The 26312-nt window shown below is 44.8% G+C and overlaps 1 protein-coding gene across 13 annotated transcripts in view; it reads left to right on the top strand.

Annotated features, from left to right (window-relative positions):
• Positions 1-26312, top strand: part of Snx31 (sorting nexin 31) — a 69123-nt gene that overhangs the window by 6062 nt on the left and 36749 nt on the right. For 7 of the 13 annotated variants that reach the window (XR_015442851.1, XM_021262698.2, XM_021262697.2 and 4 more), the window contains exons 3-9: positions 3618-3732; positions 7359-7423; positions 10540-10614; positions 16312-16422; positions 21064-21154; positions 22008-22095; positions 25019-25088. Coding sequence is in view for 12 of the 13 variants with exons in the window: in XM_021262698.2 (XP_021118357.1) it covers positions 3618-3732; positions 7359-7423; positions 10540-10614; positions 16312-16422; positions 21064-21154; positions 22008-22095; positions 25019-25088 (615 nt within the window). In the remaining variant the exon portion in view is untranslated. Of the gene's footprint in view, positions 1-340; positions 477-3617; positions 3733-7358; positions 7424-10539; positions 10615-16311; positions 16423-21063; positions 21155-22007; positions 22096-25018; positions 25089-26312 lie in introns of all 13 variants that reach the window. The other 6 variants (XM_021262701.2, XM_087190681.1, XM_004850168.3 and 3 more) reach the window with 6 other exon arrangements.

Here is a 26312-nt window from a genome sequence, read left to right as displayed (position 1 = left end):
TTTCTTTCCTTGGAAAGTGCATTCTTTGGAAGGAAGTCACTCGAAGAGCACCCACACTTCAAGAGCAGAGATTTATGCTTCCCTATCTTGAGGAATGAGTTTCTGGATAGATGATCTGGAACTCTTCTGCACAGACTTGTCTCTTCCCTCCTATTCATTTATTCAATAATTTATATCTGTACGGGATGATGGGTATTTATACTTTGGGCTCTCTGCCAATAGTGCTTTATTTTGCCAATCAAAGTGTCTCAGCTTGGGCTCGAGGAGCTGTTTTAGTTTGCTCCTGTGTCTCTTTGACATCCCCATTGTTGATGTTTTCTTTTCTTCTTTTCTTTTTTAGTGTTTCCTTACTTTCTAGTGGTACAAGATGCTCTGGACTCTTCTTGTGCATTTCCCATCTCAGTCCTGGATTCAGCCATTTCTCCATGGATCCCTGACTGTTTTTATTGGAGAATAGCATGAGAGAGCAAGATCAGGTACTAGATGTGTGAATTGAGACTGCTGTGTTGTTGCTTCTAGGCCCTCTCACTTGCAGAGCAAGGACGTAGAGGTGTGTACTGGCCTAAGCATGGCCACAGATCATGTATACAGGCTTATTCAGAAGTATTTCTACATGAATCCATCTCTGTCTACAATATGGCAAATGTGAGTTCATACTAATGCATCCAACTAGTGCCTTACCTCATGGAGACTCTGGCCCCCTCTTATCTGTAAACTCCCACAACCTCAAAAAGAAACCTGACTCCCACCATCTGCCGATCATTTACTTATTTGATTCTGTACACATTCATAGTAGTAGTAGAATTGTTAAACCAGATTCCCACAGGACACCACTCTATCAACTCGAGTACCATGCTTATGTATTGTTAGTTGCTGGCCCATTAGTTTCACAGACTCCACTCATTTCCAGTTAGTTAGGGTGGCACTTTCTTCCCTCATCCCTTTCAGTGAGATTGTTTTATACATTTGTAATATGGTTAGATTGTTTTGTCACATGCTGTGTTCCATTCTGGGAAGCTCCCAACTTCTTAAGTGTTTATTAAAAGTATTTGCATATGTTAACCTTGTGTTGTAAAATTCAGTGGGTTTTGACAATTCATAATGTCTTGTATCCACAATTATAGTATCATGTGTAATAGCTGTGATGCTCTAAAAAATTACATGTGCCTCATCTATGCAATATCCCCCTACCTACTCCAAGCCCTTGGTGACTGTTGATCCTTTTACTCTTTCTATATTAGTTGCCTTTTCCAGAATGTCATATAACTAAAGCCATGCAGTACATAGCTTTTTCAGACTGTCTTCTTTCACTCAGCAGTATGTACTTGAGGTTCATCTAGGTCTTTTTGTGGTTGGATGGTGTATTTCTTTTTATTACTGAATAATATTCTCTGATAAGGGCATATCACAGTTTGTTTATTCACTCACATATTGAAGGACATCTCTGACCTTTCAGTTTTGGAGGGTTATGAATAAAGATGTTAGAACCTTCACAGGCAGGTTTTTGTGTAGACATCGTTTTCAAATCAGCTAGGTAAATGCTTAGAAATGTGATTGCTGGATTATATAGTAAGACTCTGTTTGGTTTTGTAAGAAATTACAAAGCTGTTTTCCAAAGTGCCTGTAATATTTTGTATTTTCCCTAGGGCATAAGTTTCTATACGTTTTTAAAGCAAAAAAATAAATTCTTGCATCAAACTAAAATCTAAAAATCAAATGACGACTAAACAAAATGTGTCAGGGAGCTGAATTTTGCTTATAGATATTTAATACCCTTTCTAGACCATCACTGTTGGACAGAACATTCTGTGCTGATGGAAATGCCCTTTATCTACTTTGTCTGACTCAGTAGCAACTCGCCATGTTTCAAGTGGCCATTGAGCAAGTGAAGTGTGGCTAGTATGACTAAGGAACTGAATTTTAAAATTTTACTTTATTTCAAATTATTTATTTATTTGTTTGTTTATTTTTGTACCAGGGATCGAACTCAGAACCTTGCATTTGTGAAGCAGGCGCTGGAACCACTGAGCTAAATCCCCAGCCCAAAAATTTATGTTTTAAATTTGCTCACAGGTGGCTAATGGCCACCATATTGGATGGTGCCATTCTGGGCTGTCAGGAAGATTCTGGCTTTCACTTGAGTGAGATGGAAAGACTCACAAAGGGTTTGGAGCAGGGTGGTACAGTGATCCCACTGAGGTTTTGGACGTGCCCCTGTAGGTGCTGTGTCAGGAAAACTCTGAAGAGGTTGAGGGCAGAAGCTGAGGCACTCTGGAAAGCTATGGCAGGAATCTACAACAGATGACAGAGGCTGGGATCAGCGTGATGGATCGGGGTGGGGGGGGTGTCAGATTCCGGATGTTTTATGAAGTCAGGGTCTGTGAGAGGCAGATCTACCAGAAATGCACTGTCACTGTGACAAAGGTAATTAAAACTAATTTTAAATTTAAATCTTGTCTTTCTGCAGGCTCATTCCACCTCGATTGGCTTTTGTTTTATTTAATGCACAGACTATGGTAATGTTAAGATTTCAGCCCTCTTGCTCCAGAAGTACCATGTTAATACCTGACTGGGTTTCTGACCCATTTTTTTCCTCTCTCTCTCTCTCTCACTCTCTCTCTCACTCTCTCTCTTTCCAAGACAGGGTCTCACTATGTAGTTCAGGCTGGCCTTGAACTCACTGTGTGGCCCAGCCGATCCTCCTGCCTCAGCCTCCCCAGCTGGGATTATAGGCGTGCACCACCACACTCAGCTTTTCTTGTTTTAAAGAGCTTGATTCTGTCTCATTTTCAGGCTGCCACTACAAGCACAGGGCTGAAATAGGGAAGACACACTTTGGGTTCTTATCTTAAAAATTAACTTTTATGCTTCTTCCATGAAAGTAGTTACCATCATGGTTTGGGGGCTACGCGGGTGGGTGAGATGGGAAGTGTTTTCCTTGGGAGTGCATGTCAGCCTTACAGGAATTCTATAGCCAGCATTATCCAGCAGAAGGATCATATGAGCCACATAGGTAATTTAAAATTCTTTGGTGGCCACATTAAAAACAGTTAAAAAGAAATAGGTGGAATGAATTTTAATTCTATATTTAATTTAATGTAGCCAAGGAATTATCCTTTCAAAGTGTAAGCACCATAAAAATTATTAGAGATACTTTGCACTCTCTTCTTTGAACTAGGTCTTTGAAATCTGGACTATATTTTACAGCCCATCTCAATTCGGACTAGCCAAGTTTCAGGTGTTCATAGTGATAGCACAGTGATAAATATTTGGTGAAGGTGGGGTTGAGAAATTAAATTTCTAACTGTAATCACTGATGTCACAGATATTGATAAGGAATGAATTAAGGAAATGTATGGTATGGGCTGTACATAGTCTTGTAAACAAATGAAAAGTTAAAATATACCCTGACTTTACTAAAACCAGGCTGGAGGTATCAGTCTGTGATATGTCTGATAGCATCTTTACAGCATACACGGAAATGTGTTCCTTCTTAAGATTATCAACTTTTTCTTTTTTTGACCACTAAGAAGGGGATTTGCTGCAGAGACTTTAGTATCTCGGAAGCCTTGAATTAGTGACTTGCTTGTCTTACCTGTGTGTTCTGCATCTTCCAGCTCCAGCGGGTCTTTGGAAGCAGTCTGCCGCCCTTTCCACCGAAGTATTATCTGGCAATGACCACATCTATGGCTGATGAGAGGAGGGCCCAGTTGGAACAGTATTTGCAAAATGGTATGCATTTGGAATTTTTAAACAGATTTATTGAAATAGAAGTTACACATCACAGAATTCATCCATCTGAGGAATATAACTCAGTGGCTTTTAAAGCTCTCTGTCCAATCATGCACCCTTCATAATCTAGCTTTAGAATATTGCTGTCAGCCCAGAATGACCTCATGCCTGGTAGCGGTGTCACCCTGTGCTCCCCACAACTGGCCTGGCCACCACGCTCTAATCTGCCTCTCTAGATCTGCTTGTTCTGGACATTTCATATATGTGCACAGTCATATGCATTGGGTTTAAAAATGCTCTGTTTACATTCACCCTCGGGATTAAGACAGAACAGAGACAGGGACTGAGCCGCGATGGGAAAGCGCTCTGGAGACAGCAGAGGTGTTTGTCAGCAGCGCCATGGTGGCACCCCCACCTCGGTCCTCACAGAGCTGTGGCGCTCCAGGGCTGCAGGAGAGGCAGGAGAGATGGCAGGCGGCTGGGGCTGCATGCAGATTCTTCCCACAGCAGGAGGGTGGCTGTCTAGACTACGCTTTCACACAAGGGGTGGGGCATGGTAAAATTGGAATTAAAATATTTAAAATTTTTAAAACTAGAAATTCATCCATATACATAATATTTTTTAAAAATATAAACTATGCAAAAGAATAAACAACGAAAGAGAAGTCTCCCTCTCAGCCCGGACGCCCAGCTCTCTAGATGTGAACACTATTCCCAGTGTCTGTGTATGGGGATTTTTTTTTTTTTGAGACAGGGTCTTCCTATTTAGTTGAGGCTGGCCTTGAACTTGTTATGTACCCCAGGCTGGCCTCAAACTCGCTCCTGTCCTTCTGCTTCAGCGTCCTGAGTGCTGGGATCATGGGCATGTTCCACCACGCCCAGCTCATGGAGATATTTTTTTTGTTCAATACAAATTGAAGTAAATTTACACTCTTTTCTGTACCTGATTTTTAAACTTTTTATTCTGAAGGTCTGGTTTACAGAAAAGTTAACAAATAATGTGAAGAATTTCTATATATTATTCACTCAGATTTTCCAATTCTTAACATTTCACATTTGCTTTATTGTTCTTCCCCATTCTTTTTTTTTTCCCCATTCTTATGTGTATGTTATGAATGTATGTGCCTTTTGAAGTGCCAGCGTGGTGTTCTTTTGTTATTTTATTATTTGTTATTTTCAAATACTTGTGCATGCCTTTCCTAAGATCAAGGACACTCCTATGGACCCACAGGATAGTTATCAAAATCAGGAAATCAACATATACATAATAATGTTGTCTGGAGAGCTTATTTATTTATTTTTATTGATTTTATTGATACATTTTAGATATACATAATGATAACATTCATCCTATAGAATTTATACCTGTACATGATATACCTTGATGCTTCTTCTTTCCCCTCTCTCTCCCCTCCCTTCTCCTTATTTATAAAATTATTTATCCCTCTTCCTCTCCTTATTTACAAAAGCTTTGTTCCCATTTTTCCTTTTATTCTTTTTTTTTCCTTTTCTCTTTCTTCTTTTCCTCCTCCCTAGACACCTTATTTAAACTTCACCAAATATCACATGAATGTCCTTCACAACCAAAGAAAAAAGCTTATTCTTTTGCATGAAAACTTTCTTCTCTTAAAATGTGTATCCTAGAGGCCATTCTACATCAGCAATTGTAGATTTGCCTTATTGTTTTTCATGATTGGACATTCTTCTTCAACACAGTCAAGTTTCTAGAAACCATCGATTTCCCATTTGTTTTTTATAATGGAACCTGTATCTCTTTTTCGATCTGTTGGATGAACCCTTTCAAGGTCAAAATGTAAGCTCTTCTGAATTTCCATTCTCTCTTAGTTTGTTTTCTCATGTCTTAGCAAAATATACCCTTAATACCTGGCCTTTCAGAAATGGTCCCAGTGCTTAAGGGCTCACTCTCGAGGCCAGTTCGTGATCAGTGTCATCGGGGTGTCTTGTGTATCCTCTTGGACAAAGTCACATGGTGCTGCTTCATGTCACAACTCAACAGTCTGGGCTCTAGGGTCAGACCCGGACTCAAAATCCACCTTTGTTCCTCATTGGCCATGTGAGGTTAGGTCCTCCAAGTCTTAGTATCTTTATCTGCAAAATAGAGGTGATAGTTCCCTCAGGGTCTATTATGAAGATTAAATGAGCTAAAATATACAAAGTTCTTGGCCCAGTATGACTACTTGGTAGTCATATAGCAAGTGCTAGTTGGATGAATCCTTTTCTCAACATCTTTCCCCAACCCTAGTAATCCATGCTAAGGAATGCAAGGTTGGTCAGCCTGTGCACCACATCAAGTCCAGAAAATAAAGCAAGGGCCCCCCACCTCACCCCTGAAGCTACCACCCAGAAGAGAGGGAATTCTTTTCATAAAAGTCTGTCGTGTTTTTTTGTTTTTGTTTTTGAGACAGGGTCTTGCTATGTAGTTCAGGCTGGCTTTGAACTCACTACAGAGCCCAGGCTGGCCTCAAACTCGCCAGGGTCCTCCTGGCTCAGCTCTGGAGAGGTAGGATTACAGGTGTGCACCAGTACACCCAGCAAAAGTCTCTCATGTTACTGGGACTCCCTCTTTTAGTTTATTTGGGAAAGATGACCTTGTTTAGAAAGACACACCCTAGAACCAAGTCAGACAGGGCTAGTTTTGAATGCTGGTGGAGATTATCTGATGAAATCAGTAAAACAACAATGAAAAGAAAAGACATTTAAGAGCGGTTTGGTAAAGATGCCAAATGCAGGGTCCAGGCAGACCGGGAGGGGAGAGGAGTCAGGAGGGAGGAGGCAGCAACACGGGGCCTGTGTTCTCACATGGGTATCTGGCAGGCTGCAGTGGCCACAGCACCTGGCTACTGCTGTCTGGAGCTCTGGTGGGAGGGAGCAGTATTTTTGAGAGCATATTATTACTATTACTATGTTTTGCAGTGCTGAAGACTGACCCCAGGGCCTCGGGCATATTAGGCAACTACAACTGCTCTGCTGCTGAGCTATGTCCCCAGCTGTTTTCTTTTTTTTTTTTTTTTTTTCTTGAGACAGGGTCTCTCTAAGTTGCCCAGACTGACTTCAAACTTGCAATCCTCCTGCCTCAAACTTCCAAGGATGGAATTACAGGCATGTGCTACCACACCTGGCTGAATGAAGTACTTTAAATCTCTCTGACTGCCTTGCCACTTTTGGTGTATTCCCTAGAGAGCTCCCATCAGTCAAAGAGGTGTTCTCAATTGGTGATTGTGGTTGGTTTAAAATTTTTCAAATCACATGTGTCTCACTGAAGTATCTAGAACCAACCTTAAGATCTTTTTGCTTCTTCATGTTAATCAAAGGTTCATCCCAGTAGGGAAGCAAGACAGGTATGCAGTGTGGGTGTGCATGCAGGAGGTGAGATTCCAGAACATCATCACCTTGAATTGTTGCCATGGGGTCACGTTGGGTCAGTGCTCCTGGAAGACAAGCAAGCTTTGTGGATTTTCCTTTATTTGAGAGGTCACAACCTCCATCTCCCTCAGGGAGGCCATAGAGGGCTGGCAGGCATGGAGGGCGCCTCAGAGCCCAGAGCATTTAAAAGACAAGGCTCAGCCTGGCCGGTGCTAACCCTGCTCACTGTCCATGTTTTTCAGTAACTGCGGACCCAAATGTGTTGCGAAGTGATGTCTTCATTGAGTTTTTAAAGCTGGCACAGCTGGTAAGCTTGCTTTTCTTTCCTGAGGCCATTACTGCTCTGCAGAACACATCTCCTTGTTAACCATGCATACGTGAACATGCACACATGTGTACTTTAGCCTTCAGCCCCACAGAGTCCGGACTCTGGTGAAGTAGATTCATTTAGAATAGATCTAAGGATGGCTTCTATTTTGGAAGTTTACACTCTTGATGAAAAATGAAATGTGGCACTTGACTTTTGGTTCATTTTTTAAAAAAGCAGATACCTGTTTCTGTAGCCTAGGTATTGTCCATCTCAAAACTGGCCCCCAAGAAGTTAGCTTTAGAGTGTAGAGAAAGGTGTTCCTAGGAATCATTAAGGAGTCTCCCCCTGAGTCTGTGACCCCAGTTCCGCAGCTGAAATTTCCAAGGGTGCCAAGGTGTAGACAACAGGACAACGGGCCTCAGCAGCCATGACAGCGCTTGTTTGTTCTCTGCTCCTGACTTTCCTGTAAACGGAGAAAACTCAGCCAAGATATGCAGCAACTCCCTTTTCTTGGGCAGCCTGAAGAGCCACTGGCCACTTGCCCTCTGGGATGGAACTTGGCTAAGTTGATTTTTAGCCCATCAGTCATTGTAATTGTACATATGGAAACATTTTATGCCTGAACATGAGCTTGACTGGATGGAAAGGCTCTGGAAGGGCTGAAGCTGGTTAATAATGTGCTGTTGAGTCGCACCGCTAGGGGAGGGAGGGGTGAGACCTTGATCAAATCTGCAGACGAGAGCAAATTTCATTCAGATAGGAGTCCAAGGACGTAGCTATATTTGTGATTTCTCAACCTGAGAAATGGCCCTGGAGCTTTGCATTGTATAGTGGTTTTTATTTTTACACTTTCTTGATGGCTTAAATATACACATACTTTCTTTTTCTTTTTGAGGTGGTGATAATGGTAAAATTCAAACAGCACAAAAGTATGTACAATGAAAAGTAACTTTTCCTTCCCCATGGTTCCCCTCCTTGAGATGACTCCTATTTATGACTCAGTGCACATGTTCTTTCTACACATTTCCATACTTACATATGCCTGTCCATTTTACAAATGAACATACACTTGGCATACTTCTTTGTACTGGTTAGGGTTCTCTAGAAGAACAGAAACAGCAGAAAATATGTGTATAATTATCCAAGGGGATTTAGAGGGCAGGCTTACAGGATCAGAGGCAGAGTCCCCTTGGCTGGCTGTACGCTGGAGAGCTGGAAGAACTAGTAGCACTAGTTCTTACACTAGTTCAGTGTGAGAAGATGGAAGCTACGAAACAAACTGGATCAAGGATGCAGCACCAGTCCAAGGCCAAGGGCTGGAAGCTCACTAGAGAGCCACCAGTGGGAGTGGCTTTGGAAGGCCTGAAGAAACTGGAGACCGAGGGGCCTCCAAAGACAACAGCAGCAAAGGGCGCACCCACACAGGAAGACTATTTTTACTCCATCCAGGCTACAAGCCTCAGTTTATGGGCCTGCACGTCCGTCACCCACAGACACATCCAGAACAAGGCTTTACTAATCTGCTAGGTGTTTCTTAATCCATCCAAGTTGACATATTGTGATTAACGATCACATTCTTGAACCTTGCTTTTTAAAAGTTAGTCTTGCAGACCATTATGTATCTGTACTTACAAAGCCAAGTTTGACTTTAGTTCTTTAGGGCATACATTACTGATTTTGCTTTCAATGATTTTTAAAAGTCATTCATGAATATGAGTGTTGTGGAGTTTTGTTTTATCTGTCTTTTTTTCTGATAATTTGAAAGTTTTTACCTTAGTATTTTGCCTTTATGACTTTATATGAAAGCCATCTGCTCTCAGCTGCATTTTGCAGTATCTCTCCTCCCTTCTTCTGATGCTGTTTTCATTTTTGTGATGGTTTTACTTTTCTGTTTTCCCTGTGGACTTTGCCAGCTCTTTGTCTTTGACCTATTTCTTCAGAGTGGCATAGTCTTATCAATACATCCATCATTTTTACCAGCTTAATGGTGTAACTTTTCAGGCACATTTTTGTTTTGCCTATAATCAGTCATGTTTCTTCCCTCCTGTCTTGCAGGGCTTTTGTGTCGGTCCCTTGCAAATCCTCTGCAGGTCATTGTTCCCCTGAAGAAGGGCCACTGCTTATGTGCCAGCTGTGTGCCAATGCCTGCTGTTGAGAAGGGGCTCAATTAGAGTCCTTGGTGACTGTCGTATTTCTGCATCTTGCTGCTTGTTTACGAGATTTTTCTCATTAATACTCTGCTCTAAGGCCCGAGCAGTCTGTCTAGCAGCTCCTCACATCATCATCTAGCATTTTAAATCCTTTTATTGACTTGGATCTGTAGCCCCAGAGCTGGCTTAGTGGTTAAGAGTTCAGGCTCAGGAGTGAGATGGTCTAGGTTCAAATCTTGGTCTTCCTACTTTCAAATTATATGCTATGAGACAACTTGTCTAACCTCTTTGTATCTCAGTTTCTCCATCTGTGAAATGGCGATAAGAGTTCCAGTCTCTCATGGTTGCTTTGAGGATTAAATGAAGCCTTACCCTTCAAGAAGCACTTGGATATCATCCAGTACCTTAACGTTCAGAAAGTGGTGACCGCCATGCTAACACCAGTTCTTTTTCCTAACCGTGCTGAGCAATCACTTTTAGTAAAGATGGGGTGTCTGCACATCTCTCCAGCCTTCCCTGTACCTGGGTGTTGTCAGAAGGGGCTCAGAGTTCCCCTTGTGATGAATTACTTTGGTGCAGGCTTGAGCCCTCTGATCCCCTGAACACCCAGTGGTTCAGGCCCAGGGCTATCTTCAAGTTTCTTCAAAGATGGTTTCCTTTCTAATTGTTTCCTCTTTGCCTCCAAAAGGAGACCAAGACAGAGGTGCTTTACTCCTGAAGATGTCTATAAAGGAAGTTTTTTTTTTTTTGGTACTGGGGATCGAACTGGGGTCCTTGCGCTTGCGCAGCAGGTGGTAAAACCACTAAGCTAAATCCCCGGCCCTAAAGGAAGTTTATGTTACAATTTGAAAAATGAAATTACATTTAAATCAGGAATTTTGCGTGCTTGCTTCGGCAGCACATATACTAAATCAGAAATTTTGTCCTATATTCATTACACCCCTTCCTGCTTCATCCTGTCAGGTCTTGTCCTGCACTCAGAAAATATGTACGGAATGGTTACCGACAGCCAGCACCGAGCTAGAGATGGAGACATCAGTAAGTGATGCCTGGCCACCCACAGATTTGCTGTGTTGGAGAGAGAAGAGTCCCCGGTGCCTCAGGAAATGTAGATAGCACTGTGCTGGAGGACCCTGTGCCCAGTGCACTGTGCACTGCGCTGTAGACCAATTGCTCCGAAACGGGGCCACGGTCCAGGAGACAGGTAGTGATGTGTCTCGATTTCTCTCCTCTCAGCCCTGGTGCAGCATTTGTGGGCCTACCACCTCCAGAGGACTCATACCCATTACCTGGTATGCAGCACAAATAGTGTCATTTTCTCATTGTGACCTGGTGAGGAGAGAGCCAGGAGGGACCTACAGGACTAGTGTGTGCTAAAAAAGGTGATACCTTTGTAGGTCTTTGAAGTTTTCTAGGTGAGCAGGAAGGGACGGATGGATGGATGGATAGATGGATGGGTGGATGGGTGGATGGATGGATGGATGAGTAGGTGGGTGGATGAGAGGGTGGATGGATGTGGATGGATGGGTGGGTGGGTGAGTGGATAGATGGATGGATGGAGAGACTATATATATTCTAGCTTCTTTTCCCCCATGAAGGGGAACAACAGATGTAATATCTAGAAGTTCCAGGAGACTCAAGACTGTTGAAAGGAAAGCAGAAGCCACTTTTTATGGAGGGTGAATCCCCTCTTCCTTTCCCACCACCTGCAGACCCTGCCCTGACCTCCTTCCCAGCTAGTGTGATGGGTTCAAGGTGCATAGATGCAGTCAGTGCAGGAGAGAGACATGCTCATGTAGGGCTGGTGGGAGGCAGGGAGGACTGGAATGAGCAGTGACACTTGTGTGTGTGGGACTGTGCAGGGATCCTCGGAGCAGGGAGTAGGCAGTGCTCATCTGGAGGTGGTCACTACATCTGGTAAGTGCAGCAGCCTGCAGCTCCTGGTGTCATTGCCAAATAATCACATGTTCTAAGCCTGGCCTTTCAGGGCCCAGAAAATTCAAGGGCATCTCTCGGCCTCCTGCAAGGACAGGGGAGACCTTTGAAGCCCCTTTGAGGAAAGCTGCTATCAAAGAGGCCAAAGCCCAGCCAAAAGAAAAAAAGGGGTTTTGCCCCAAAAGAGACATCTACTCTGTGTTGGGGCTTGTGCTTCATTTTATTTCTCCTGGTTTGTTGAGGGAAGTGGTGTTCTTCCAGGTTCAACAACTTGCCTAAAGATGTGCTTCTCACAAGCAGAAGATCTGGGGTCCCAAACCCAGAACCCCCACGCCATTCACATTTTGACATGTTTAGAGAGAGGGAGCTCCACACCCCATCCCTGTGTGGTCCCTTTTGTGCTGTGGTTCTAGAGCCTCCCTTCCTCAGCTCACTATGTTTTGGATTTTTTGTCTTGCAATTGCTTTAGAGATAAAGGGACTTTTGGAAAGGTAAAACCAATGTCCTTTGACTCAATACTATTTTATGTTCCCGGTTTATAAACCAGGGTATTCATAGGGGCCCAAGGTGAAGTTACGTGTTTGAGAAAAAGGGGACTGAGAAGTCATTTGGAGAGACCTGTGTCAGAGGCGACTTACGTGCGAGGCTCTGCCCGTGGTGGCTGTGTCTGGGGCTCTGTAAAGTGACTGGTTCCCCATTTCCTCTTAATGTCCCCCCGTCCCTCGAAGAGAAATGATTAGGGCACATGGTTGAGTCTGAGGAATGTTTAGAGCTTGGTGATTCACACATGGGTTTTCTTGGCTAAAAAACCTGGAGAATCAGGCTGGTGGTCATCAGAACAGACCATCAACAAAGCACGCAGAGCTCCTGGTGAAATTCAGAGATTTCTCTGACTTTTAAATTTGATTTGCAGGGAGTTAACACATGTTTTAAAGAATGGCAAGGCAGCTCTTGGTAACTGAGGATTTTGCACTGTCTTAAAACTAAATGCATTCTTCACAGTTTTCTAGTGTGACTTGTGCTTTTTCAATCCTGATCCACCCTCAATCAAGATAGCAGCTTATTTAATGTTTTCTATTTCGTACAACCTGCTTCGCCAAGTTGACCTTTCTTTGTTTTCTATTGCTTTTACATTTTATTAATTATGTAAGTAATCCATGAAAACCTTCTAGTAAAATTCAAATATATCACAAATAGAGCCAAATTTATTCTTTATTTTTGGTACTGGGGATCGAACTCAGGTCTTTGCACTTGCACAGCAGGTGGCAAAACCACTGAGCTAGAGCCCCAGCTTAAAATGTTTATTTTTATTATTTTTATTTTTTATTTTTTATTCTTTTGGTACCGGGGATTGAACTCGGGTCCTTGCACTTGTGCAGCAGGTGGCGAAACTACTGAGCTAAATCCCCAGCTTAAAATGTTAATTTTTAAAAAATTAAAAAAAATTTTTTTGTACCGGGGATCAAACTCGGAACCTTGTGCTTACGAGGCAGGCACCAGAACCACTGAGCTAAATCCCCAGCCCTAAAATGTTTATTTTTTAATCACAGCAAAATGTGCCTATAGTTTTAAAACTTAAATAGTGCTAAAAAGGTGATAATATAACAATCCCCTCCTTTTGGAAGCAATGACTTCCAAATCTTTTGGCCTTTTCTTCAGACATTTGAAAGTCTGGAGGGTATCCATACATATAAAATTATTTGGTACAATATTCCTCAATTTTTTGACATTCTCTGCTGACTGTTAGGAGGATGAGGATTTCAGTTTCCTTCTATCCCCTCTTCCAGTTCTACTCTTTCCCTAACCTTTTAATGTTGCAGTTTAGAAAAATTAGTGTTTTCTTTATTATATAATCTGGAAATTTTTTACTGCAGAATCAGATACTATCTATGATTGCCTTTACTTACTTGAACCATGTTTATTTTTCCTTGAGTTGAAACTGCATTATTTAAAAGAAAAAATATATACTTGGCTGCTCCTAAAACACGTGATTCTTTGCATACCTGCTACAGTGTTGAAAACAGAATTTCCCCTATGATCGATCAGACAGACCAGATTTCTTTTCTTGGACACGATCTACTCAGAGGCGCCATCTTTCTGTTTAAAATGAGGGAGGCTCTGGTATGTTTGCCTGGTAGGGGGAATGAGCCAAGCCAAGAGGGGCATGGAAGAGGGGAACGAGCTGGAGGTCCTGGGTAGTCCTCGAGGAAGGGACTGAATGCCATCTGGAATCAGGTGATGGAGGGTGCCTCTTAAACTGAAGGTAGGATAAAAAGTGGGTGAGGAGGTAGCGTGAGCAGAAGTGGAAAAAGTTCCCATTTTAAGTTTTCTTTTGTGATTTATAGGAGGTGAGGTTAACGAGGGGAATGAGGAAGGAGGTAGGTGTAGTTGGCATCTTGAGGTAAGTGGAGAAGGTTGGAATAGAATGTGAGTCAGAATTCCATGGAGTGAGGCGGGCTGTAGGACTTGCCACAAGAAAGGGCAAGGAAAGCGACAGAGGTCACTGCCAACCACTTTGCTCATCTGACTGGTGGCAGAGCGTTGGGTGGCCCATGAGGCAGACATGATCCACTGAGAGGAGTTATGTCAACCAAAGCCAGCATTGTCACATCAAACAAGAACTTGGAGACTTCAGCCTCAGTGCTCTCTTCTAAAATCCCTGTAAGATACGCATGTATAGTGGGCTAGTTTTGTGAGTAAAGAGTCCATTTCCAAATGCTCCATTGTAGGTGCCACTCTTCTAGTTCTTTTTATCACTCGAGTAGCTTTGGGGGAATATGGCACCAAGATTATTCAAATGTCTGTTTGTATGGAGTGCTGTTCACAGTAAACTCTCCACATAGCCATGTAACTGAGCTTTAAACAAATTAAATACGAAAAAGCCAAGAGCATTCAACACTTAGTGGGTGGAAATCAATTACATTGCTTATGTTAGTTTTATTTTATTTTATTTATTTGGTTTTGTGGATTAAACCCGGGGCCTGTAACATGCTAAGCACATGTTCTACCACTGAGTTATGCCTCCAAGCCCAGGCCTTTTTTCAATCATAAAATCATTTAAAAAGAGGAAAATGTATTCATTTAACTGAAAAGTCATGGAAGTTCAGCTGGGTGCCTACTTTCATCCCCTACTCCAAAGGTTGCCTTCCACTACCTTGGCTTTATTCTCCTGGAGCCTCTCTTCATGCCCTGGTAAGAATGCTTGTTTGCTTCAAGACTAGCAGCCCCAGCTCAAGGCTGTGCCCCAATCTTCCTTCCTCCTCCTCTCTAGTGGAGGGAGCACTCCATGGGGGAGGCAGCCTTACGATGGGCCAGAGAAAGATGAGCAGCAGCCCACTGATTTCTCCCATCCTCATCAGTGGCGAAGCGTTTGATGTCCTTTGTGCCGCGTGACACTGGAGGAGTTTGGAGGGTTTTAAGAAAGGAGCATTTTTAGGCTTGCAGTTAAGGAACTTTCTGTGGTTGCTGGTAGAGAGGTGGTATGGGGAAGACTGGACAGAGGAGACCTGTGGGGAGGCCACTGCAGGAGTCCAGGGTGTTGGGTGGGTCTGAGGTGCTGCTAGAGGAGCTGGAGAGAAGGAGATGGACCCAAGAGGTGATTTAAGATGTGGACTATGTGGACCCAGGACCTGACTGCATCTGAATGTTGCAAATACCTCCCTAAAGCTGTCTTGTCCTTTCATTTCTCACCTGTTGCCACTATAAGTCATCTTGAAGCTATATGACTTCTTCCTCATTCCTGCTGCACCAGTAACAAGACAATGGGGCCACCATCTGAGTGTTTGTAACATTCCTCTGCCATCACCTTCCTGAAGCCTCACCCAGCCCTCTGAGATAGTCATGATTATTAGCCTTATTTGGGGGCTGAAGGAATGATGTATATAGAGAGGAAGTGACCTGTCCAGGTTTACACAAGATCGCATACCATGAGTATGGAAACTCCACCAGAAACCTTAAAAGATTGAAGAGCCTCTGTGCTGGTGAAGATGTGGGGTGCTGAGAGGGTCGCTTGCCCAGCAAGCACATAGGAGCCGCATTACCTTGACCATTTCTGAGTTGTAGCCTTTAAAATAAATCAGGAATAGCAAGTAAACTATTTTTTTTTTTTTTGGTACCGGGGATCAAACTCGGGACCTTGTGCTTGCGAGGCAGGCGGTAGAACCACTGAGCTAAATCCCCGGCCCATCAAGTAAACTATTTTCCTGAGTGTGTTGAGTCATTCTAGCACAGTACGGAGCCCTAGAGGGAGTCTCAAGAACCCCTGAATTGGCAGTCAACTCCTCAGAAACATGGGTAGCCTGGACACCACTTTTCCAGCTGGCATGTGACGTGGTGAGATCTTTAGGGCTGAGCCTTTGACTTGTGGGGTCTGGTGCCAGTTGTGGGTAAATCATATCAGAACTGAATTAAATTGTTGAGTACCCATCCAGTGTCCAAAACTTGGAGAATTGGTTCCTATGAGGGGAGGTGCCACATGGTCAGGAAAAAACCCTGAGATGTGGGGATTTTTAGGGATACTTCGAAATATTAAAAACTGTGATGTGGATGATTTTATCAAAAGAGCTCTTTCTCCAACTTGGATGCCCTATTTTTTAAATTTGGAAATTATTCAAGCTTCCTAATATTGCTCTGCCTTGGTCCCTCTCCTCCCCTATTCTGTACCCCGAATCACTGCCTCTTATCTCTCCTGAGGATGCTTGTGTGTTTCAGGTCCCATCTTCCTAAACAGGAAAGGCAGCTGCTGACCATTCTCTCCCTGTGCTGTGCTGGAAACTGACTCTGCTTTCCTTCTCCTTACAGAACACATTTAACATCACTGCTGAGAAAGCCTTTCTGGATATATTTCTGCCCAATGGAAGAAGCGTTAATATAGAAATTCTAACATCAGATTCTGCTGAAAGAGTGCTCGAGGTGAACTTTGTTTAAACTCCAACTCTCCAGCCAAATTTAGGAAAAAATCTGCTTGAAAAGCTGAGACTGGGCTGTGGCCACCTTCAGGAACTTCCTGCCTAGTTATATCCAGTAGATGACTTATCTGCAGGAGGTGCTGGGGTCCCAGAGACTGACCCAGGAACCCGAGCTACAGCCAGTTCTCTGGGCCTCCTTGATTTTACCCACTCTATGAGTGGCAGCTTTTCAGGGATCCCAGAGAGCCTTTCTAGGGGATATAGTCAGGATGTGGCCTGGACACATGCAGAATGGTTCATTATAGGTGCCCCATGGTTTGGAGCAGGAAAGAATTTTGGTACCAGGCTGATACTGGAACAACTCATAAGCAGGTGGGCCATACCAGGGCCTGAAAGAGAGCAATGGGGACTTTGCAAATGTTTCTTCCCAGCCTGGAGGCCCAAACCTGTCTTGCACCCTGCCTCAGTGGGTCTACCTGCAGCCTTGGATTAGGAAACACACCTCCTCCAGATCTTGATCCTGCCCAGAGCCATTGTTTCAACCCTTTCTTTCTACTAAAGTCATCACGCACACCCCTCATCTCTGACCTCTTCTTGGCTTTCTGTTCCCAACATGGCCACATAGAATCAGCAGCACTTAGCTGCTGAGGCCAACCATGGAGAAGTCTTCCTAGGCTCCTCCCCTTCCCTCAAGCCCCACTGATCCTGTGCCCCACACATTTCACACATCCATCACCCTCTCCATCTTTGTGCCTAGGCTTAGTCCGGCCCTCACCATTTCTCAGCTAGATTTCTACAGCTACTTCTAAGCTAGTCTCTGCTACCAGACTTGTTAATCTTCTGCTCTGAATTCCAGGATGATCTTTCTAAAAAACATCAAAGGGCCTTCTTGATGCTTGGTACTTGAGAGGGTTTGTATGCCAAAACCAAAATACAAACCACAGTTCCCTCCTAGGACCTACAAAGTGAGCAATAGACACATACATAGGCCAGAAACAGTAAGGGTTGGGGGCCATATTCTCAGATGCACTGGGGTCAGGCAGGTGACATGGAGGCCCAGATGACACAGGTGCAGTGACACAGGTACAGGTGATACAGGGGCATAAATGACATGGTCCTGGTGACATACATACAGCTACAAGGTGGAAGGTAATTTAGAAATCGTTGGGATAATACAGACCTGGAGAGCACTTGCCAACCTAAAGACATTGTCATTGGCATGGTTTTCACACCCTGGGCTCCCTGCCTAGACTAGACACACCTACAGCAGAAGTTGTTGGTGGTGGTCGTTTGGGGTCTCCTATCTGCTAGGGTTAGGATGAGCCCTGAATCCAAATTACAGCGCTGCCACATAGTAACTGTATGAGTTTGGCAACTTATTTAACCTTTCAAGATAATGTCTAAGTAACTGTAGAAATAGTCCACATTCCATAACCAATGGCAATTATGGGTATTGATCATTACTGGCATTGAGTGTCTAGATGTTCATTTGTTTGAAACAAGATCTTGCTATGTAATCCAGGCCAGCCTTGAACTCATTATATAGTAGTCCAGGCAGGTCTCAAATTCACTATCCTCCTGCCTCAGCCTTCTGAGTTCATGGCCAATAGGTCCTAGCACTTGTGTTGTTATTGCTATTAGAGGGAGCAATGAGTAAGTACTGGGTAGGGCACTAAGTCTAGGGCTCCACAGTACAGATTGCAGCATCCCTAATCCAAACATCCAGAATCTGAAATGCCCTAAAATCTGAAACTCTTTGAAGGCCAACATGATGCCACAAGTGGAAAATGCCTCACCTGTCCTCATGTAGTGCCACAGCCAAAATGTAGGCTCCCTAACAATAGCATATAAAGTGATCTTCAGGCTATGTGTGTGAGGTGTCTATGAAACACAGATAAATCTCATGTTTACAGTTGGGTCCATTCCTAAGATACCTCACTCTGCATACGCATATATTCCAAAATTTTAAAATTTCAGAATATGAAACACTTCTGGTCTCAGACACTTCAGGTACCATCTATTTTGTCACTGCTTTTGCAACTAATGGTGCACATTGATGAGCTGCATCCGTGGCCTTAGAATCATGTATGTGCTTTCTCTCATCTAATCACATTGGCTTGTGAGAAGCTCAAAGAAGCAGCACTGACATTAGATCTTCTCGGTTTAACCAGAGGCTCCACCAGAAGTGGAGGAATTTCCACAGAAGGCAAACAAGCACTTTCCCAGATCTAGACAGAAATTCCCCTCCAGGGGCTGTTTGTTTTTCAGGATCACTAACATTTACGAAGAGGAAAAATAGTATGTTTCTTATTGTGTGGATGTTCCTTACTCTCAAAAGGTGTCTGTGTTTATATCTTTGTAAATGATTGTGTTAGTCAGTTTTCAATTGCTATAACAAATACTTGAGGTAAATCAGTGTATACAGAGAAAAGGTTTATTTTCAGTTTTGGAAGTTCTGGTCCATGACCCATTGGTCCCATTGCTTTCAGCTTGTGGTGGGTAGCACATCATGGTGACACAGGTGACAAGGTTTAGGAGACCTAGGCACAGCTGCAAGACAAAGCAAAGAGACAGACAGAGAGAGAGAGACACACACACAGACAGACAGACATCCTCCTAGATCCCACTCTTCACGGTTCCACTATCACTGAGTAGCACCCAGCTGGGGACTAAGCCTTTGACACATGGGTTTTAGGGGGAGATCCAGCTCAGAACTGTAGCAATTATAAAAGGCTTTTCCTTTGTCTCCACTCCTCTCTTCTATCTCTCTTAGCATGGGAGCTTGTGGTTTTTGCTAAATGGGCCAGGAAAGAGAGAAATGGAGTGAGTGGACATGCGTGAGATTTACCTAGGAAAAGATGTCTATGGTGCTGTTTCCTCCCCCATACTCACTCCCAAAAAAGGGCCCTGGACTTTGACCTGGGTGCTTTGCAAAGGCGTGAAGAGAAGGGTGAGAGAGAAAGCAGGGGAAAGGGTGTGCACATGGTGTAAAAGATGTGAAACCATTCCCAGGCTATTCTTCATTTTCAAAGCAATGCCAAGAATGCACATTCATCCCAGCCACCTAATCAGATGGTCTCGCGAGGTAACTGACAGATCTCTACCAAGAAAATTACCCCTTTGAGAAGCTGGTATTTGTCCAGCTGCCACCTGGAAACCTGGCATAGTGCATAGAAAGTCAGTGTTGGAGAGGGAGCTTGCACGCAGAGCCTGAGTGGGCACAGGTGCGTGGTTACAGTGGGGCAGGGGGGTAAATGTCAGTGTTCCTTGGTACAGGGAGGTGACCAGACATGATGGTAATGAACTGCGCATATTTTTTAAAACCAGGAGAAAGGATTTTAAATGTTTTCACCACAAAAATAGATAAATGTTTGAAAAATTGATCACTTACCCTGATGCTCTGGTTTATGTCTAGATGTCCCCCTAAAGCCTCATGTGATCATGGACAGGAGCTTTGGAAGGTGATTGGATTCTGAGGACAAAAAGCTAACTTGCTGTTAGGAGGTGGGGCCTGGTTGGAAGAGGCAGTCATTGTGGGCATGCCCCAGGTTAAATCTCCCTTCCTGGCTCCTCCCTTGACTCTGGTTCCCAGCCACCATGAGATGAATAGCTATTCCTCCGCTATGCCTCTCTGCCATGCTATTTCTTCTTTAGAACCAGTTGACCATAGACTGAAGCCAAAGTAAACCTTTCCTCCTTTCACTTGTGGGTTTTGTGCCTCAGCAATGAGAAATTAACTAAGATACCTAATTGAAATACACAGTCTACACACATATCAGAACAACACATGGTATGCCATAACTATGTATAATGTTTACATGTCAATTTTTTTGAAAAAGAAAAAGACTGGAAGTGCCAGGAAATCATTTGCATGCATTTAGTCTTAAAGAGAGCCCTGGGGCACAGCATTGGGAGGGAGGGAAACAGTCTGGTGTGTTGTACAAGTTCCCACTGAGGGAGGGTCAAGGGAGGCCCAAAGTTGTGAGGTCACAGCTTGGTGACCCAGTGGTGAAGAGGAAACCACTGGTGTTGAAATGACAGCCAATTGATGTCACCATCAAAGAAGAACATGGAAGGAGGGAGCCCGTGCCTGGGGTCTGAAGTTTTCACCGAACAAATATCATAGTAAATGACACTTGACTGTCACAAGGAGCATGAAAGAGAAGTAGGTCTGGGGTGTCGGGCAGATGGGGGTGCATGCGCTTTTATATGCCAGCTGAGTAGTGGCAAATGCCGCTCGGAGTGGGTAGTAATCCAGCCCACAGGAAGGTGAGCTGCTGTGCCGGCCCTGGGACAGATGTGACGGAGGGACAGGTGTTTATAGGGAATGGCTGCTGCCCTCCAGGGACATTGAGCACCAGGATGGATCAGTGTCTGCACCTGAGGTAGGACACTGGCCTCAGTGGAAGTTGTCCATTGTGGTAGAAATGGTTTGCATTTTCTTCACTGTAATTTTTTGTATTTCTAAGTTTTCTAAAATGAGTAGGTACCATTTTTAGATTCCAAAAAAGGATTCCAGGTGGCCTGTGAAAACAACTTGTTACTGATGGATCCAGATCACTTCCCCTCTGCGTGTCACAGTCGGAGGGGGTGGTGGGGGTTGGCATTCTAACACGGTCCTCCTTCTGCTTGTCTCTGGTTCAAGGTGGTGTCACACAAACTCCGACTGAGTCGGGAGCTCGTGGGCTACTTCGGCCTCTTTCTCATTCGGTTTTACAAGGAGGGCAGCCTGTCTGGTAAGAGCCATGGGGGCAGCCAGGAGGCAGGGAGGGCAGCAATAAGCAGGGTGTGGAGATTTGGGAGTCTTGACTGAGGGGCTGGGCACCCACTCAGGTTGTGGTCCCCGGACCAGTGTCTTCAGCCCTGGCGCAAAGGTTTGGGGGAATGGAAGGTCATGTGTTTGCTCCGAATAGGCAGGAACAGGCAGCCTCGCGGTCAGGAGTAGGGCTGCCTGAATCCCATTTAGGGTGCCAGTCCCAATCCTGATTCCCTCCCACTCTCGCCCTGGGTCTGCCCCTGGCCACACTGCAAGGTATTGTGACATCTGCCACAGCACAGAGTCTCCTTGTTAAAGAATATTTGCTATAAAAGTCGGCTGATATAAAATTTCTTAGATTCTTAAAGAGGTAGAATGAGAACGTGAAAGCTGTAGCCCAGTTCCATGGCTATTGCTCTTCTCTCCAGCGTGTGCTCAACAGTATGTGGCTTTTTACCTGGAAAATGGTATCATTACCTTAAAGTACTTTGTGTGTCCTCAAGAAGTGGCTGGCAGGTGGTTTTGAGTTGGAAGTCAGGGGCTTTGGGTGTGGGCTGGGCCTGGGAGCTGTGGTGGCCTGGCCTTTCTGGACCTATTTCTCCATCTGTATCACAGGGTAAAATATCTTAACCAAAGGGCTGGGATTTGATAAGAACCAAATAACATTTGACAAATGAACTTTAGAAGTTAAAATTGCATCTACATGCAAGAGAATATTTTAACTCTGGTTTTGTTTTTTCCAGTGGTGATATCTTACCTTCTCATCTTAAAGCGTCTATATGTAAACTCTGTGTGCAATATGAACCAGTAAGACTGTCTTTCGCTTTCTCTAGTTGTGAAAAAGTTGGCAGATTTTGAACTCCCTTATGTTAGTCTTCGAAGTTCTGAAGTGCAGAACTGTAAGGTTGGACTCCGGAAGTGGTAAGTATTTACAGTGACAGGAAACCACTGGTGACCAGGACTTGTTAGAGTCCTCCACATCCGGCCCACGGCTCAACATCTGGGTAGATCTCAACCAGGAACCTAGAGGAAGGTTAAGAGTAAAGTAACAAGGAAGAGAGGGGGAAATGAACCACAGCATCTGTCCTGAAGTAGAGGATGTTAAGGATGACTTCCAGCCCCCAGTCCTCACCTTCCCTGAGAGGCAAATGTAAAGGGCAGGCTTGAGAGATGGGGCGGTGAATGGGGTGGACTGAAGCAGGTAATGGGAAGAGGCTGCTGGCCATGGGCTTGCTATGGAATGGATGACACTGACTGTATTAGGGGGAGGATTTCTTGGTAATTACAAACAGATCTGACTCATCTGTTGAAACGTGGTATTCTTTGTAGGCAAGGGTGGATTCAGCCAATTTGCAAGGAATTTGAACCCTTACATATTCAGTTTACATTCCTAATGGATATGTACCTGGGCCATTCATACTCCTACATCAATAGGAGCCCCTTCAAGGGCCCCTATGGAGAAAATACTGTCATCTCCCCAGGAACAGGAAGTCTTATGGAAAACAAAGAGAAGATTACAGTCAGGAGCACAGCACTTCCTGTGATCTGTAACCACGGCATCTATCACCATAGCTGTTGTGGATTGCTGCCCCAGCCCAGCTGGTCTAGAATCGGAGTCCAGCAGCTTTAAAGAAGGGCATTTTGAAATCTAGAGTAGTCGTTAACTTGGTCTGTGGTGCTTCCTAGAGCTCCAGTTGGGGCTTTGAATTTTGCACGGATATTCTCTGCAAGGCTAGAAGTTTATACATCATTATTCGGAAGTATTCTGAGAAGTGGTCCACATCTTGTGGCATGGAACATGGAGAGGAGAGAGGACTCTGCTCCGTCTAAGGGTTTAGAGAATGTTCTGGAAGAGTGAGTGGCAGAGCACAGTTCCTAGGATCCGAGTATGTGAGTCTGAGTCCCATCTGGCTCAGATTTTAACTTTATCACTCTAGCTAAGCTATTCGAGCCCTCTATGCCTCAGTGTCTTTATCTATAAAATTGTAATTATATCATTCCAATTTTTTTTAGTATATGTGCTCCCGAAGCCAGCACAAAATTATAATAATAAATAATAATAGTGTCCACTCCCTAGGATTATTTTGAGTAACCCTATAAACTCAATCTGTTTTGGTCATGCTTATTATTGTCATATTGATGATAATGATGATTCTGGTAACCAGAAGAATCCCTGAGGCTGAGACTTTTCATTCATGTGTTTTCATGAGCGCTTGAGATCAAAGGTGAGGTGACTCATTGCCTTGAAGCTTAAACTAGACATTAGGCTTTGCTGATGTCTTCATGAAGTAGGCAAATGCTAGATGGTAAGTGCAAGATAAAACACCTTCCCCCACGAGCCAGCATCTCAATCCAGGCAGATGGTCCCTTTGCTCATGGCACCCGAGAGAAGAGAGGCCCACTTCTGTTGTTGGTGATGAGGGTCAGGCCTGTGAAAGCGGACAGCTTGGTGTAGCATCCCATGGTGCTGAATCCTTTTTCCAGAGAGGTCTAAATGGCTGGGAGCTGATCAGTTCAAGAGCTTCATGAGTCCAGCAGAGCTTTAAGGATTTTTCTCATCCCTGACGTCTCTGGGTGCATCTCTCCCATGATGACACAGTTCCCTCCAGGCCAGAAGGTGCTTGCTCTGGGGCCTCCAAGCCCAACTTCAGATGGACCTGGGCCTCTGGTGCCACAGCTGCTATTCTGTGCTACACAGGGGTCCCTGGGTTGTAGGCAAATAGCTACATTGAAAGGGGTAGGAATGCTCTGCTCCTTTGCTTCTCCCCACCCCCAAGATGAAGTTGACTTCCGATTCCATTTTCACCCTTTCCCTGATCTGAGTCACCCTTGTTGGTCCAGTCACCCTTTACTGCTGGGTGCAGGTGCTGCCTGCCTCTGCTGGTGGCTGGGTGTCAACCAGCCATAGCCCATCCTTCCCGACTGTCTCTATCTGTCCATCCTCAGCATGCAGCTGGGCTGGTGTAGCCATGAATTCCAGCTCATCCTGCTGATTCTCTATCTGATAGGCAGACAGGGAGCCCTTACTGTTTACAAGTCACTCTGCAAGGAACCAGAGAAGCAACTTCTGAGCAGGCCTTGGGGGTCTTCATAGCTGGTGTCAAGAAAACTTGGTCAGAGCAGTGACTAGGTGAAATTCAGGGTGCTGGGGAATCACAGAGGATGGGTTGCTAACACAGCCTTAGGGAGCAGGGACCAGAGGAGCAGACGTGGGGTGAGGCTTGCGGAGAGGGGCAGGTAAGTCAGGGGAGGAGGGCAGGGAGGCAGTGGTCTTCCGGGTGGGAGAGGAGGAGAGGAACCACAGGTAGATGGACTGCAGAGATGGGCACGGGCATGGGAAGAAATGGGTGCAAAGGAAAGCGTGCTGGTCCCATCCACGAAGGGACTTGGCAGTAAACAGGGTACATGACCTGCACCTCAGAGTCTCTGGAAGGTCCCCTCTGGTAGAATTTGTGAGGGTGAGGCAGAGGCCTGGGGAGATTCTCAGGGCAGCGCTAGCAGGAGAGGAAGGTGGCTGCGCACAGGGTGGTGAGTAGGCTCTGGGTACCTGTGGGACAGGTGACCGTGCCGGGGGCTGTGCGCCAGGCAAGAGGCATCCAGAACGTGCTGGCCCAGAGTGAGGCTGGGTGTGAACAGGAGTGCAGACCATTTCCCAAGAACTTTGTGCTTTTGCTTCTTTACTCTCAGAGGCCAGCAGGTAAGAGCTCATGGCATAAAGACAGGACACAGAGGAGGTGGAGGGAAAAATGAAGGGTAGGGTAGGGGGCGGGGCTCTGTGAGAGGAGACCCAGGTGTGCCATTGGCTGTGTTGTCTGAAGTCAAACGATGCTCCTGCCTCGTGCAGGTACCTGGACCCGGCCTTCGACTCCGTGCTGATGGGCTGCAGATCGGCTGTGGAATTGCTCTACATGCAGGTGAGCAGACCATGCGATAGAGCTGTTTGGTTTGGAGTTGTTTTAAGAAATTATAATCCTTAAAAAGTCTATCTCCTTACCTAGACTAGGCAGAGGCATAGAAACAGAAACTAGGATAGAGGTTATCTGGGATAGGGGAGAGAAAAAGGGAAAGTTAATGTGTGCTGGGTATGGTTTTTGTGGAGGCATAATGAAAAAGCTTTGGTATAGATAGTGGTGAAGGTTACATGACATTGTGCATGTATCTAGTGCCACCTCATCTCCACGTATGAATGGGCAAGATGATCAATGTTACGCTATATACATTTTATCACAATTTAAAAAGTAAAAATAAAAGTAGAGGAGTTTGGAAAGAGGAAAATGAGTTCTCCCTCTATTTTAAGCACCACTCTCTGAATTTGTAGGTGATGCTCTTATCATCTAGGCCAGTGGTGATGGCATGCGTGCCACAGTGGGCTGTTTGTTATCATTGAAAGCCCTCAAAGGTTTGCCATCGCTTATCTAGGGTAGTTTGACAGCCCTAGAAAGGATATCACTGGTACCACAGGTTACACATGGCCTCTAAATCTTACTCTAACATAACCTGGTTTTCCTGGAGCAACAGGCAGCCACCTGCTCCAGGCTGGCTTCATGGGCACATCCCCATCACAGGTCTTTGAGCCCTGGGATTGTTTAATGCTCTGCTGTCAAATTAACTAGAAATTCTTAATAGTTTTTGCAGAAGGGACCCCACATTTTCGCTTTGCACTAAGTTAGCCCTGCCAATCAGGTAGTTGGTCCTGCCTGCCCACTAACCTGCAGGAAAGGGAAATTAGAGTCTTTTCCTTTCCTCTGTCTCTCGTGCGAAGTTCCTTCCAGGCAGCGAATGGTCAGCAGTTCTGCCCCCGATCACGCTGCAGGCCCTTTCCTCAGTTCTCCGTCAGCTTCACCAGCTGCCCCAAGTGTTCCCGCACCTGGGTCACCGCCCTCGAAGACCTGATCCTTCTGGGCCTGCGTGTGACTGTGGAAGGGAGGGAAGCTCTTCCACTCTCTTCTTGGTGCCTGCAGCACTGTGGGCCCAATTCTTGCCCCAGATGGACCCTGCCAGGACTCAGTTAAACCCAATTCCCCAGCTCCTCGTTCCACCCCCTGCCAAGACAGTGCCTGTGGTCACGGCCTCACATGTGTGTTTTTCTTGTCTCTCCCAGCTAAGATGATTTCTCTGTGAAAGAAGGTATTTATATC

The sequence above is a fragment of the Heterocephalus glaber genome, unplaced genomic scaffold (assembly GCF_053883595.1).
Source record: "Heterocephalus glaber isolate CG9 unplaced genomic scaffold, H.glaber_assembly_v1.0 deba00001555, whole genome shotgun sequence".
Taxonomy (NCBI): Eukaryota; Metazoa; Chordata; class Mammalia; order Rodentia; family Bathyergidae; genus Heterocephalus; species Heterocephalus glaber.
The sequence above is the reverse complement of the archived record's forward strand: the minus strand, read 5'-3'. Positions and strand labels throughout refer to the sequence as shown.